Source organism: Gavia stellata, chromosome 3, assembly GCF_030936135.1.
Source record: "Gavia stellata isolate bGavSte3 chromosome 3, bGavSte3.hap2, whole genome shotgun sequence".
NCBI lineage: Eukaryota > Metazoa > Chordata > Aves > Gaviiformes > Gaviidae > Gavia > Gavia stellata.
In genome coordinates, this window is record NC_082596.1 from 28,353,150 (window position 1) to 28,368,053 (window position 14,904).

Below are 14,904 nucleotides of genomic sequence, written 5' to 3' on the forward strand. Positions count from 1 at the left end.
AGGGGCAGCGTAAAGTGTGTAACTCTGATAGACATTTCCACTCAGGCTTTTTCATTCTATGAAAGCAACTGTACTGAATAAAAATATATAGAAGCTCAATCCACATCAGACATACATGCTCTCAGTATAAAATCAGAAATTAGTATTTTGGCTTCTTGTTTTTCTACTGAACTTCCAGGCCTCCCCAGTTTGCTGAAATGCCTTACTGAATGTACAAGTATGCCCATAGTCCTTTACAAGCCATAATGCAGCATTTCTTGCCGTTATTATTATTATTATTATGGATGTACACCCTGCCTGTGTTTGCATTGTAAGTAAAGAGCACACACAAAATCAAATGCTCACATTTGGATACAGGTAACAGCAAGAAGGCAGATTATGCTGGAAATACTTATCTGCAACTTCCCTGTTGTACAGAGTCTCCCAGGATTGCTTTATTCTGCTGTGGTGCTCAAAGACGTCATTTTCTTATGCTGATCTGTTAGATTGCCCAGGTTATATCGTTTCGAATGGCGTATTTTGCAAGTGACCATATTTCCAGTACATTCTTCAAGATGCGTTCTTCATTTTGAGATTTGGGGGGGGTGGGGGGGTGGGGGGGTGTGTTTCCAATCACCCTTTAACCTCTACAACTCCCACACACATTGTCATTTTATATATGCTTGCAAATTTCCCAGCAGAGGAATGTAACTCCACTGGAGCACATTGTACATTTAAGCATCGTAAAGAAAACAAAACCCTTTCTGCACTGTACAGCTCCTGTCATTAGTAATGCCAGAGCAACAGCAACCTACGAAGCTGTCGAGCCTCGGCAGGGCTCCTGAGAAAACACCCCTCCAGATCGTGCCCTCGTTGTGTATTCAGGCTATTTCTTTCTTTCTAGCAATGGCTCAAAATTCAAGCTCGAACCATCCAAAAGTGTGTCTGCGCCTTCAGGCACGTGAGCCAAGCAGTCAGGTGAGTCAAGTTGTCCTGATGCGGATATGTTGTGAGCACCATGCAGCAGCTGTGGAGCCGAGGGGCCTTGGTTGTCACCCCTCGGCTCAAACCCCCGGCTGCTGGCTGGGAGAGGTTTGCCGCACTTGCGAAGAGAAGAAAACTGAGGTGTTTGCGAAACAAAGCCTCCGTGTGAGGGAGGGAGAGCGGCCAACATGTCACAGGAGGCCGAGCGTAACCGTCTGATCAGAGACACCTCAACCACGCGCTCCTCTGACAGAAAATAACTGCTTTGCAGCACGGTCGCTCCAAATCCCGCCGGTTAAAGCTCTGCCGTGAATGAGGGCTTCTGAGAAAGGGGCAGAAAACTGTCAGGGGCAGCCGGCGTGGGACTGCCGGCGTGGGACTGCCGGCGTGGGACTGCCGGCGTGGGACGGCCGGCGGGCCACCTGGCGGAGGCGTGAGCGGCGGCCCCAGCCCGCCGGCAGCCTGAGGCGAGGGCGGGGCGGGAGGGCCGCGGCGCCCCGCCGAGGCACACCCCGGCCGGCGCGGCGCTCCCGGGGCGGGGCAGAGCGGGGGGCGGGCCGCGGCGCTGCCGCCGAGCCCCGCAGCGGGGCAGGGCGCTGCTGCCGCCGGAGTCGAGCCTCCTCCCCCTCCGCTGAGAGCGGTGCCTGGGCTGCCACATCGGCACCGCCGCTCCGAGAAGGCGCTTCGCGGAGCGGGAGTCCAGCGCGCCGGGAGATGGAGCCCCGCTGCCGCGGTTGCTGCTGCCACCGCCGCTGCCGCCCCCCGGGACTCGCGCTCCGCCAGGGCCGCCACTGCCGGGACGGAGAGCGCGGCGCTGCCGCCTAACGCCGCAGCCCCGGAGGCGCGGCCGAGGGGGAAGGCTGCGCGGAGGCCGCCGCGGCCCCTCAGCCCGCAGGGCCCGCGCGGCGGCGGCGGCGGCGAAGCGCGGCCCCCTGCTCCCCGCCCTCCCCGCTGCCGCTTCCCCGCCCTCGCCCGGCCCTCGGCGGGGCTCCGCCGCCGGGAGCCGAGCCATGGCGGGGCCATGAGGGAGCGGCCGCCCCTGCCCGCAGGCTGCGTGGGGAGGCGGGGAGCGACGGGGCTGGGCGGCTCGGCGGCGCTAGAGCCGGGCGGCGGGGCGGGGGGATGTGGGGCGCCGGGGCCGCGGCGCTGCAGCTCCTCTCCCGGGCCGTGAAGCAGGCGGCGGCGCAGGGGGCCCGGCAGGACCTGGGCCGCTGGCTGTCCCGAGCCGCCGGGACGGCGGTGGGAGGCGGCGGCGGGGACACCGTCGGCTTCGTCCCGGCGGAGGCGGCGGGGGCCGGCGGGCTGCTGCTGGGGCCCTACGCGGAGCAGGGCGGGCTGCCGCCAGCGGAGCTGCTGCTCTGCCAGCTGCCCGAGGCGGGCGGCGGCGGGCCCGGGCTGGCGGAGGCCCGGGGCTGGCGCTGCTCCTGCTGCCTCCTGGGCACCTGCTGGTGCAAGAGCTGCCTCAGCGTGTGCGTCCTGGCGGCCCTCTGCTTCGCCTCGCTGGCCCTGGTGCGCCAGTACCTGCGGGACCTGCTGCTCTGGGCCGAGAGCCTGGACAGCCTGGCCGGTGTGCTGCTCTTCACTGTGGGCTTCATCGTGGTGTCCTTCCCCTGCGGCTGGGGCTACATCCTGCTCAACGTGGCCGCTGGCTACCTCTACGGCTTCGTGCTGGGCATGGGGCTGATGGTGCTCGGCGTCCTCGTCGGCACCTTCGTCGCCCACGTGGCCTGCAAGCGGCTGTTGGCCCACTGGGCGCGGGCCAGGATCCAGGGCAATGAGACGCTCAGCGCTGTCGTCCGCGTTGTGGAGGGTGGCAGCGGCCTCAAGGTGGTGGCTCTGGCACGGCTGACGCCGATCCCCTTTGGGCTGCAGAACGCCGTCTTCGCGGTGAGTCCCGACCCGGGCTGTGTGCCACAGGCCAGCAGCCGCGGCCAGGGAAGAAGCTCTGGCTGGGAGGAGGGCTTGCAGCATAGCAGCCAGTGTCACTGGTGGAGGTTGCCTCCTTTTCCAAGAAGAAACCTTAGTTTCTTTCTCTTTTAGCAACACTAAAAGCAACCCCCCTGCCTGCTCTTGCTAGTGGCTCTTCCTTGCTGGCGGAGGGATGGCAGGCAGGTAGGTTCTCGAGGTGCTTTGTTCAGTGGCATTGCATTAGAGATGCTCTTTGGCTTTTGAGACTATGTTCTGGTGTTAGAAGCGCCAAGGAGCTGTGTAGCAAAATCTGCAGAGGACTCAACAGTTCTAAAGTGCATGTGTTCTTAAAGTGATCTGAGTGGGAGGAAAAGTTGTATTTTTAAGCAGTCTTGCCAGATCTCCCTCAGCTACTTAGTATAAATAACTATACTGGAAGGAAAGAAGTGGACAGATTAAAATTCTTGCTCAGTTGGGTTGATGTTTGTAGCATACATCTAGCAAATCCATAAAGAGTGTTAAGTCCATGCACACGAGAGAGGTCATGCATTTTGGGCAGAGCATTAAGATGTAGGCTCAGAGCTGAAAAGGGACTTGGTACACCAGAGTGGTAGTGAAAGTTAATTTAAACTTGAGTTTGGAAAAGGGTTGGACTTGCTTTTCTTTCTACTTTTAGATGAAGATTGGTACATTCTTTAAGAATAATTATTTAAAACTGATGATCTTGCTGTTCTTTTTGATCATCTTAAAGGAGAAAGTAAAGAAGAACATAGAGGGTACTGCTCTTGAGTACCATCATGCTGATGATGACAATTTCAGACCCACAGCTCTTCCCGAGTGCTTTGTCTGAAGGATCTGTTTTTGGCTGTGTGTCATGCTTCAGTTGTGTCTGCTAACTCGGTGAAATCAAAACAAAGCAGACCAGATTGTGAAAAATTTTAAATGTTTAACAGTAACTTGTATGTTCTTCAATGTAAGAGACCCTATAAACAAGTGTTTTGGTCTGCCACTTTCTTATAGCATGCTTTCAGTCCCCCATCGGCAGTCCTGGTCCTGTACCCTTCTGAAGTGCTTGCTTAATTTTGACAGAATCATCTGGTTGAAATGAGTAGGTCACTGAATACCAAATTTGTTATTTAAGAAAAAATTAATCCAGATGAATTTTAGGGGTTAACACCCACATCAAATATTTAAAATTGCTGTGTATAAAACTGTGTGCTGGGGCATTCATCTCAGGAGCTGCAATCTCTGCCCATAAAAGCTGTAGCAACTTACAATTTCTTTTTTAGCAGATCCTTTAACCATTTCCTTCTTATGAATGAGAACAACCTCAGCTGTTTTATTTATTTACCTATATTATTGCAGGACTGAGGAAGCTTAGACCTATGCCACCGGGAGCAGAGTCCCCCTGGAGCCCAGGGTCTCGATGTAGCAGATGAAGTTTCTGCTGTAGTGTGACCCTTCTAAAGTGGGGAGAGCTGTTGTGCTTTGGTTATTCACAGCTTCTGGGTATCACTTGAAGTAGTCATCAAATGTTGTAGAGCAGTATTGGATCTGAAGAACTGACCAGAGAATTACCGAGTTAAAATTATTACCTTCATGGCATAACTGTTCTGTTGGAAAGACGATTCAGCAGAGTATTCAGGCCAGTGCAATATTAAAATGATACTGTAAATCAGTGTGTTGTATTCTTTAAGTACTGCAAGCTAAATAATTTTATTTTCAAGTGGAAGGTTTCAGTGTTAAAATAACAGATAGGAAGTGAGATGAAAGTAGATTCTTGACTATGCCAAATAACTTCAATGTTGCCTGCTAAAATTAGTTCGGGTTGCATTTATTACTCTGGATTTATTATTTTGCAGCATAGTCAAATAAAGCACCGTGTATTCAATTTTTAACTAAGAATATTGAATATGAACTACTAGATTACTGAAAAATAAGTGTTGCATGCAAATCTGGGAATTCAAGGCAGTTTTTCACTGTGAGTAGAGTTTAAGCTACGTATAGAATACAAAATTCTACCTACACAGACTGAGCTGTCATTTCTTTGAAATCTGACTTATTTGAAAACTTAGTGCTCTACTTTGTTTAAAATGCAAGGGGATTTGGGGTGCCCTAACCATCTATCCATTCCCCGTGCTAGCAACTTCAGCAATGAATTTGAAAAGGATTGCTCTTAATAGTAGAGGAAAGAACAGTGAACTTTAGAAAACCTACGCATCTTCAGTTTTCTAGCAGCCTGTTCTATGTGTTTTCTATGTGCATATTTATAAGTAAACTGGAGATACTGAGAATACTTAGAGGGAAGGGAGGAAGTGGCACACAAGGTCCAGGACAAGGCATAACCTTGATGTGAAAGGGGTCATCTGCAGGGCTGGGATTAATTGGTTTCTGCAAGCACTTGTTCAGTGGTGTGTGCCATCTGTTGAGGGTTTTGGGGAGGTTGAATTGCAGGGGAATGTACAGAAGGAAGGAAAAGCTTCCTAGCATTTGATTAGTGATGGGATCATATTATCTGAAACAGCACAAGAAGAAAATTAACAAAAATTTCTTAGTTTCTCACGAGCCAGACGTGAACATCTTGCTTTTTAAGGTCATTCTGCTGCTCTTTGGGAAAGCACCGATAGTAGGAGCATTGGGGTAATGCATTTATTTGACTTTCTGGAGGAGCTAGAAACTTCTTAACTGAAAGCATGTTTGTATTTCTTTTTGAGTGGGTTTTGCTTAATTGTTGCTCCTGTGATGCCAGGGTGGCCTGGGCCGCTGGAGTGGCCTGATAGCCCTTGCTGAAGAGTTTGCCCATGCACAGCCCTCTCCCCTTGGCAACTCTTGAGTGTTTTGAAGGCAGGTCTGCAAAGAGGCCTGGTATTCACGTTATCACCTCCTTCCCAGTACTGGGTCCCTGGAGCTAGATTTGTGCGAACTGATTATTTCTAGTGCCAGGTGTAGCTTAGATCAGAATTCATATTTCTTCTTTCTCCTCCGAGAGGAGTATCTTATGGAAGAAATAATGTGTCCAAATATGTATCTCTGGTTTGAGAAATGCACACAGTGAAATCAGAGTTCAAGAAATGGTACCTGCTTTGCAGGAGCATACAGGCTGCTTACTCTGCTTATTGGAAAGTTTCTAGGTGTTTTTTGTTTTGGTGTGTTTGTTATTCTCTATGTGTTTTTGGGGTTTTTTTTTGAGAAAGTAAAGTGTCAGAATTGTCCTTTGCTCTCAGTTGCTAAGCCTACCTGATCTGAAACACGGGATTTTGTAAGTTGATGGGAGAGGAATCTGCTGCAATCCCCAAAGGCATGCGAGCCCCCAGCAGAGTCCTTGACACAAGCATCTGTTCTTTGACAGGAAGGAACCAAAGGTGTCAGCTGCAAAGAATACCCAAAAGTTTTGCTGGACAAAGCCTGTCCAAGGCATAGTTGGAGAATTTCTGTCTAACACTTTTGTTACCAGAGTGTTTAGGTAGTTCTTAATTTTATTTTAGTACATTGGTATGGCCTATAACAATTGCATCCATGCTTCTATTGAGATTTTACTGTTAATTTTTGCTGGCTTGAGCTTTCAGTAGAAACAGTCCTGATAGCCTTTGTTTGACAGCTTGGCCATGCAGACCCCAGTCCGGCAGGTTTCTAGAACAGGTAAAGTTTCACAGAAGGAAAGACACAGAAAGATGTAAGTTTTATTGAAAATTTCTCAGGTTTCTTAGGTAGGGATGCCATCTGCTTCCTATGCCTTCTGGGGGAAGGGATACCACCATAGGTCTAAACCCTGCAAACCAGGAGTTAAAACAGCATCTGCAATCTTTTTTTCCCCCTTCAACTTGACTTTCATTTTAGCGGGAAGCACAAGTGTCAGTCCAGCGTGTCCCTTGGCAGCCGCCCCTTCATTTGGAAACAATCTTTGTCATGGCCCAGGAGGTCCAGTTGCGTCAGGACAGATCCAGACATGAAGACGTGTTGCTCTGTAACCGAAGTGTCCTTAATACGTATACAGAAATGAAAGAGGTGCCTGGGAGTGTTAAAACAATCTTTGGGAAGTTTCCCAGCTCTATTAGATTTAATGGCAGTGTCCTACTTTGCAAATCTTGCCTCAGCATTAGTATTTCAGAGACTTTTAATAGCTGCTCCCTCATTCCCTTGGCAATATGGGAAGTTTCAGTTGTGCATTCTTATTACATGGCCCAGATTACTATAATGTTTAAAATAAGTAAAAAAGTCTTTTCAAAGCATTGGTCAAATATGACTTTCTAAAATAATTGCGTAGTGCTTTTTCATTAGAAATCTAAATTAATCTTGTATAGAGAGGGAAATGTATTATTTGTGTTGCTTGTATATATTTCAGTCTGTGGGAAGTGTAATTTGCAGTGTGAAGTTTGGAATTGGCTTATTGGATCTTGTTCCAGTGAATTATTCTTAATCCATGCTTCATTGCATTCTCCTCCTCCATTGCCCTTCCTTCCTCCCAAAAACTTTCCACTGATGGTGCTTAGAGCTCCGAGAATTCAGCATTGTGACTTTCGTAGTAACTAAAGTTTATTTTAAGAATAGCATGATGAAATTAGTAACTTTGCTGCTATTCTCTTGTCTTCGACATTGTACAAAACTGTCAAGGTCAATAATTTCCATGCAGGCTCCCAGTGTTAGGGGCTGTTCTTAATTAGAACTTGTTTTATTACTGTGTGATCAACTGAATTGTCTGGAAAATTCCTTAGACTGCTTGTTTCAAAATTGCCCTTTTCATACTCATTTTTAACCCGTAGTTTCCTCCTGTTTTTGTTTTTCTTGTGTAAATATCTTTTGGCCTCGTGGCTCTTGCATTTAATATATCCCAATGGCTGCTGATGCTAATTTAGCTAGAATTGTGTACTTTGTTCCCATGTAAACTGTCCATGTATTGACTCAGAACAGAAATTTCACAGCAAAGAGAGGAAGATATCTTGAAGTATTATTAGTGGTTTTTCCAGAGAAACTAACAAAAGCTATAGCTGTGTGTACTGTTTTGTTTACTGATTGAAGTGTGATATAAAATATTTTCTGTAGAGAATCTTAATGATAGCCATGTATGTCACTGATAGATATAGATATCACTACTAGAGATCACTGATAGATGTATGTATCTTAATGAGTATATGACTTCCCATGCAGGGGCAAATTGTATCTGCCATTCTGTTTACCTAGATCATATCAGTGACATTTTGAATAATTACCTCTTTTATTAGTTGCCATACATGTAAAAAGCAAAGCAAATAGATTTTTGCTTTATCCCTTCACATTTGATAAAGTAATTTCTTCCTGCTAGCAAATTCTCATAAATTGTAGGGCTCCGATTACCATGAAGAAATAAACATCTTCAATGAACAGTGTAATTGCATCCTTACTTAATGACTTTTGCACAGAAGTGTTGCGTAATGTAAGATGAAATGAAATAAAACCTAGTAACTTTAAAAAGGCCAGATGAAAAGTAGCCACATACTGTTTTATTGTGTTGTCTTAGATTCACGCACAGTGGAAAGTTTCAGTGAAGTAATGTAAGAAATTCTTTCATTATTTTGCATGGATTGTTTTGGGAGCGGCAGTCTGGTTGTTTGTGCACATAGATTGTGTTGGAGCTGTGCTCGATTTCTTACGCTGTCTTTTGCTCAGATTACAGATTTGTCACTACCCAACTACTTGATGGCTTCTTCAGTTGGGCTGCTTCCTACTCAGCTCCTGAATTCATACTTGGGCACTACCTTGCGCACCATGGAGGATGTGATTGCAGAACAAAGTGTTAGTGGCTATTTTATATTCAGTTTACAGGTAAGTTAAAATGATTGCTTTCATAGGCCTTGGTAACAGTAATGTCAGTCTCTTTATGACTGCTTGGGTAAGCAATTACTCTTGGAAACAGTAATTTTCTTGTGTTTGAGTTTATTTCTATATCCCCCTAATTTCTTGCTCCTCTACTGTACCAGTGGGATTCAAGACAGATTTTTTTTTTTTTCCCTGGAGGCAGTAGACAAGTTTCCTTCCTGTAGCTTTGGGTCTTCAAGTCATTGAATCTTTGCTTTGGAAGCTGCATACCCATAGGAATGTGTGTGAGACATAGAGAAATTCAGTATTGCTGATTTGTCTTTCAGGTTGTACAGCCTCGAGTGTAAAAGGGGTGGGCTGCAGGAGGTTTGGGGAAATGCATGTCTCGGGGGTTAAGAGCTGCTCTCTGGCGTAACAGCTCCCTAGTCTGAGGCAGCCGACCTCTTACAGACTGAGAGCCAAGCAAGTATGGCATGTGGTATTGATAAGAGCAGGTTTTAAAAACTGTTTAATTTATAACTCTGATATTTTCAGTAGATTGTGTAAAGTTGAGCTGACATTTCTTTTTCACAGGCTTATTGACTGCTAGATAGCCAGAGAAATGGGTTTCCAATGTACTGTTTTCTTTTGATTTTGTTCTGTTAGAAAAGTTTAATTCTCTCATACCTCGTGTGACACAAAGCAGAACTCACTCAGTGTTCTCTTTGTCTCTTTCTGTCACAGTTCTGTCAAGTTTTCTTCTCTTGCCCTCTGTGGTAATCTTCTGCTAAATTTTAGACTTGCCAAACCACCCCTACATGCCCATGTGTCACCACCTGTGAAGTATATGTGCTGAGGGTGCGGAGACCCAGCACCTGTGCACTGTTCACTGTTAGCACTGAACGCTCCCAATTTTGCATAGGTATTAAGGACGAAAAGTGCTGTAGAAATACCATTTTGCTAATGCCTAAATCAGAATATCCGAATTTTGCAAGTGAGTAAATTCACGAGAAGTATATAGTACCTTTACATGAGTTTAGCTGGTGAAATAATTTGTCAATAAATCTTGAGGGTAAGCCTTAAGTCTGAGACCATTATGAGCACAGAGGTCATGAGTATTTCAGAACCAGATTATATATTAAAACCTCCTCTGACAGCATCGGTACTTCAGGCTGTGTTTGAACAGCAGTTACCATGGTTTGTGGACTTTCAGTTGGTACTGCAGTCATTTATCTTCCTCAATTTTTACAATCATCTTTATGATGTTTAACAATGCTAAGATACAAAACTAAGTCTAGGACCATTTTAAACCTCCCCCGCTCCCCCCCAACTTGTGTGTTCTTAAATGGAACATAAAATTTATAGGCTTCTTAGAACAGGCTTATGAGTATTAAAAATGCCTTTGTGAATGTGGGGTAAATAGCTTCGATAGATCAGAGAGAAAATAAACGGTTACTTGATCACCTTTCATTTTAGTCGTGAAATATTATTTCCAGGGTAGTAGTTTCTAGTGGTCTTTTCCTTTTTTTCCTTTTTTTTTTTGTAAATTATTCCTTTTCCTCTGTAAATTATATAGGTTGTAACATAACTGTTGCTCAGGTAAGCGCTAGCTGGAGAGGCTGAATGTTTGAATAGGAGTGCTCACCTCCTTGAGAGCAATCCTTGGGAGCTGACTGAGTAAGTGAATGGGAGTCCGTTAATGGAGGAATTACTTAGGTTCTCCCACTTTCTTTCAGGCATCTGCCTGGTGCTTTGCCTGGCTGGGCTTTGATTGGACTTTGATTTAGTAAATAGCTCTAGAAATCCTTCACATTTAATGGTTGTCTGTGTGTATATATTTTTTTAAATTATTCATCTAGGGAACTAGGTTACTTGTAGTAATATTTGTAAAACCAGTCAAATTTAAATATTTGGGTAAGCTTTTAGAATAGGATTTTTCCTATATATTCAGAACTTGGTGTCCATAGTCTGTTTTTGACTTTTATGTTGGCCATCTTTTGAAATGTGTAACTTGAATTCGTGAGGAACATCTTTTTCACCACAAGGATAGTCAAGCAGTGGAACAGGTTGCCCAGAGAGGTGGTGAAATCTCTGTCCCTAGAAGTTTTCAAGACCTGACTAGACAGAAGTCCTGAGCAACCTGGTCTGATCTTGCAGCCAGCCATGCTCCGAGCAGCAGGTTGGACTAGAGACCACCAGGATGCCTTCCAGCCACAATTATCCTGTGACCATACCTGTCAATCATCTTACGCGGTGATATTCCAGCATCTTTTATGCCATGCTGATAGATATTTTAAGTGATAGTCCTTAATGTTAAAGAAAACATAGCCCTACCAATTAATAATGAAGTTCAGATTTTGGACTCAGAACTTTAGGTTCTGTTATAAACAATATAACCTTTTTGTTTTTTTGAAAGGAAGTTGCAGATTCCAGCTAGTTGGATAAAACATTCCTTAAAAAGGCAGAGGAATTTACTACTTTCAAAGGGACTCCTACTGTGAGACAGCTTGATTTTTGTTTGAAGATTTTATTATTTTTAAGGAGGATCTCAGCTGAAAACTTAACTGGTGTTTTATTGAAACCAAAGCCCGCCTCTGAGGAGTACAATGCATGCCAGTGTCATTGAATAAGTAATTTCTAAGCAAAAATTGTCCAGGTTTTTTTCCTGATAATTGTTGTGGTGAACATTTAAAAATTCTTGGCAATAAAATTCAGAGCAAAAACCTGAACGAAACCTCTAGTTTTGGACAATATTTCCTCCTTAAAACAAACAAACAAAAAAACCCCACACCACCAACATCCTGTTCCCTCCCTGAGCCATCCTCCAGAAACCAAGTTCTTCCCATACAAACTACTGTAAGTCGCTCAGAAACTCTGATTCTGTCCTGTTTAGTCCTGATACCCGAGAAACACAGTGACACTGCTGCTCTTTGCTGTCTTCCACACCAGAGGGGCAAGGGCAAGAAGTTTTATTTCCTTTACTCTGCATCATGCTCTGTCTCTGCTGTTACACAAGTTGCAGATGCCCAGTACAATTTCAACCTCGCTTAGTATGTGGAAAACAGCCCTTTTAATTTACAGAAATACACCATGTCGTTTCTTTGTGGAAACATTTTTGCCAAGAGAGAGAGTGAAGGGATTGCTTTCTAGCAAGTGTGTGGATGGCAATGGAAAGAAAGGAAAATACCTTTTCAATTCATATCAGTGTTTTAAGTTCTATGTAATGTCTATGTTCTGATATGCTAGTTACATTGTTGGCATATGGAGGTTTAGAGCCACTCATTGGTTAAGTTCATCTCCCTTCTAATGTCTTGCCTGTGAAGCATTGAGTCAACAGATGCCTCCATGAATCTTTGCGTTGATGACTTTTTGTTTGGTTCAGGACAGTTGCTTTGTATTCATGCTTACAGTTTATACAGCCTACAACACGCTTTTGTTTTATTTGCAGATTGTCATAAGCATAGGACTCATGTTTTATGTCGTTCACCGAGCTCAAGTGGAACTGAATGCGGCTATTGTAGCGTGTGAAATGGAAATGAAGACATCGCTGGTTAAAGACAGTCAACCGAGCATCAGTGGTTCAACCACATACTGCAACAAAAGGACAGTAGCATTCTCTGGAGGAGGTGTCAATATTGTGTGATTTCAAGTATTAATAAAGTAAGGTTTTGTGAACCTAAGCTATTGCCTAGAAATATCTATGGACAATTCAACTAGTTTTAAAAAAAAATTACAAGTGGTTACAGGTTGTACTGTGGCACAAACCAACCGACCAGCTCTTCACTTGCACACAGGGTGACTTCTAGCAAGAAAAGATGGTGAAGTAACTTAAGATGTAAATGCAAATTTGGCTGCACCTTTGGTCATTTATTATGCCTGTTATGGCCTGTAGTCTGCACTTTAGGTTTTTTTCCCCTTTGCTCCTATAAACTGAGAAATGCTTCTATAAACTGAGGAAAGTAGCACAGAGGTAAATATTTTTCTGCTTAGCATTATTTATAAGGCTGAATAATTATATGCAGTAGAATTTTATTACTGATAAAGATGAATGAGAAAGTATGCAATTCAATGTACGTTATTCTTGAATGTGCTTTTGCTTGGGAATTGCTTCCAGAACTTGGAGTGTATTATTTAGCTAATAATGGGACCATTTGGCTTTTCCTTCATTTTTGATTTAAGAAAAAAAAAAAAGAGAACCCTATATAAAGTTTTGGTTGAATGTATTTTTGTAAGTCATTAAAAGTGTTGCAGAGCCATGCATATGTATTCACACAAGCTTAAATCCTACATTGTGGGACTGAAGTGCTCTTAAATAACATTTTAAGTTACACTGTGTAATATGCAAAGTAAAAGGGAAAATACAGAAGTTATAATAGATTGCAGTGACTATTCGAAGGAGACTTCATCACTTAACTGTTGCATTGGGTTTACCACCTTGGTGATTGTAACAAAGGGCTTTTCCGTGTTAGTCCTATTTATAATATTTTTAATTGTTAAAAGGGTAGAGTTTTTCAACTCGCATGACTGCATGTAATAAGGCTTCCAGAACAGGGAGCTAAATTTCTCCTTTAAATAAAATGATGGGATACTGGCAGTACTAATTTTACATGAAGGTGGCCTTTATTTTGTAAGTGAATCCCCCCTTCCTTTAAAAAGCTTTAAAAATTCACTTCGGTTGGCATGTGTTTTTCTAAAAGTTTTCAATTTTTTTGAAAGACGCAATCTATTATAAATTTCATCAGAGTGAAGAAATGAAAACTAGAGGTTCTCCTTGGAAAAATAAATAATCCAGTAATGGAGGAGGACAGTAGTGTCTCTGAGACTCAGGAATTCTCACTCCATTTTTGCAAGACAACACTGTATTGGATAATGCTCCTTTAGCGTGTGCTGTGGATTGTTTTCCACTGCATTTGAATAGACTGGATGACCCGATAGTAACTTGTGTATGTGTGTGTAAAAGGAAAACAACAATAATGCCTGAACATGATGTTTTGTATGTGTGAGTTTCATGTACATATACGTACCAATGTTCAATTGCTCAAACGCACGCAAATCATCTGATACAAGAATAATGTAATGCATTGCTTATTTTGTAGTTATTTTGGGTAAGTTTTTAAGGATGCTTTCAGTCTTCAAGGTTTTGTGTTATTTTCTAACAGTATGACTGTGCCTCCTTTTTGTAAGGCTGTTTGTTGGGTTCAAGCATTTATGTCTTGTTGAGAATAGCAGGTCTTCAAGGTCGTGGGGAAGGAGAGATTTGGTAGCCTCTAACGGTCTTACTGTGAGGACGTACAGTACTTACATAACGTGACATCTACGCGTTCCTTGGTAGTGGAAGTTCAGTTTTGTTCTTTAAATATGTATCCTTTGCAGACCACTGTTCTTGGGTCTTGCGACCTAAGGAACTGAACCAGTTAAATGAAACAACAAAGTTCAGATTGTCTCCTTTTTGTTGTTTTGGGGTTTGGTATTTTTTTTTTTTGTTTGGTTGGTTGGCTTTTGAAAAGGCAATCTGTATATACCTGGAAGTGTTCATTTACACATCTCTGCCTCTGACAGCTCCTGTGTGAAAACAAGAGAGCCAGATAACTTTTTGATGGCGTTATTTGTCATCATAGTATAATTGAGCCCTTTCTTAACTAAAGGTTTTTTAATTTTTTTTTGTTTCTTGGAAAGAACAATCCTTCAGTACATGAACTGATCTGAACTTTGCTCCATCTTGCCAAATGAACAATAGTGCTTTGAAGAGGGTGTCTCTTTCTTTGCATTTTTTAACTAACTTAAGGTTGTGTTGATTACTCGAGAACATTTCCCAAATATGTATTCTGAAGTGCTTTTATTTCCATGACATTTTGTAACCAGAGTAACTTCACTATGTGAACAATTTTGTAGTATGGAATTAGTTCTTAAGACTTTTGGATTTTGCTTGATACTTGTAATATTTGTGTACAAGTTAATGGGAAATGTGCATTAAAAGGAACTTTTCTGTACCATGTCAATCATAATTTTATACAATAAAGTCACTCAAATTTCTTTAAAGGAATATGTATTAAATGTTTAGGTTGCTATGAAGTAGTTGGAAAGAAGGTGCAGTGGAGTGTCGTCTTTATGTATGCAAAGAGAGTTGTCTACATTGAAGGAGTAACAAGTTAGGATTTAAGGATGAATTTCATGGGGGAGAGTTACTGATAAGGGAAAGACACTTGATTTTTATTTTTTTAAAACTTAAAAACATGCTTTGAAGGTTAGTTATTTGTAGGT

The 14,904-nt window shown here is 43.3% G+C and overlaps 1 protein-coding gene across 1 annotated transcript; it reads left to right on the plus strand.

Moving 5' to 3' along the window:
- The first annotated feature begins 1,275 nt into the window (after positions 1-1,275).
- Positions 1,276-14,670, plus strand: TMEM64 (transmembrane protein 64). The gene is given in 7 exon segments (XM_059836352.1): positions 1,276-1,533; positions 1,535-1,589; positions 1,592-1,661; positions 1,663-1,833; positions 1,887-2,850; positions 8,515-8,670; positions 12,092-14,670. Coding segments are annotated over 7 exon segments (1,869 nt in total). The 3' UTR covers positions 12,287-14,670.
- Positions 14,671-14,904: the final 234 nt, after the last annotated feature.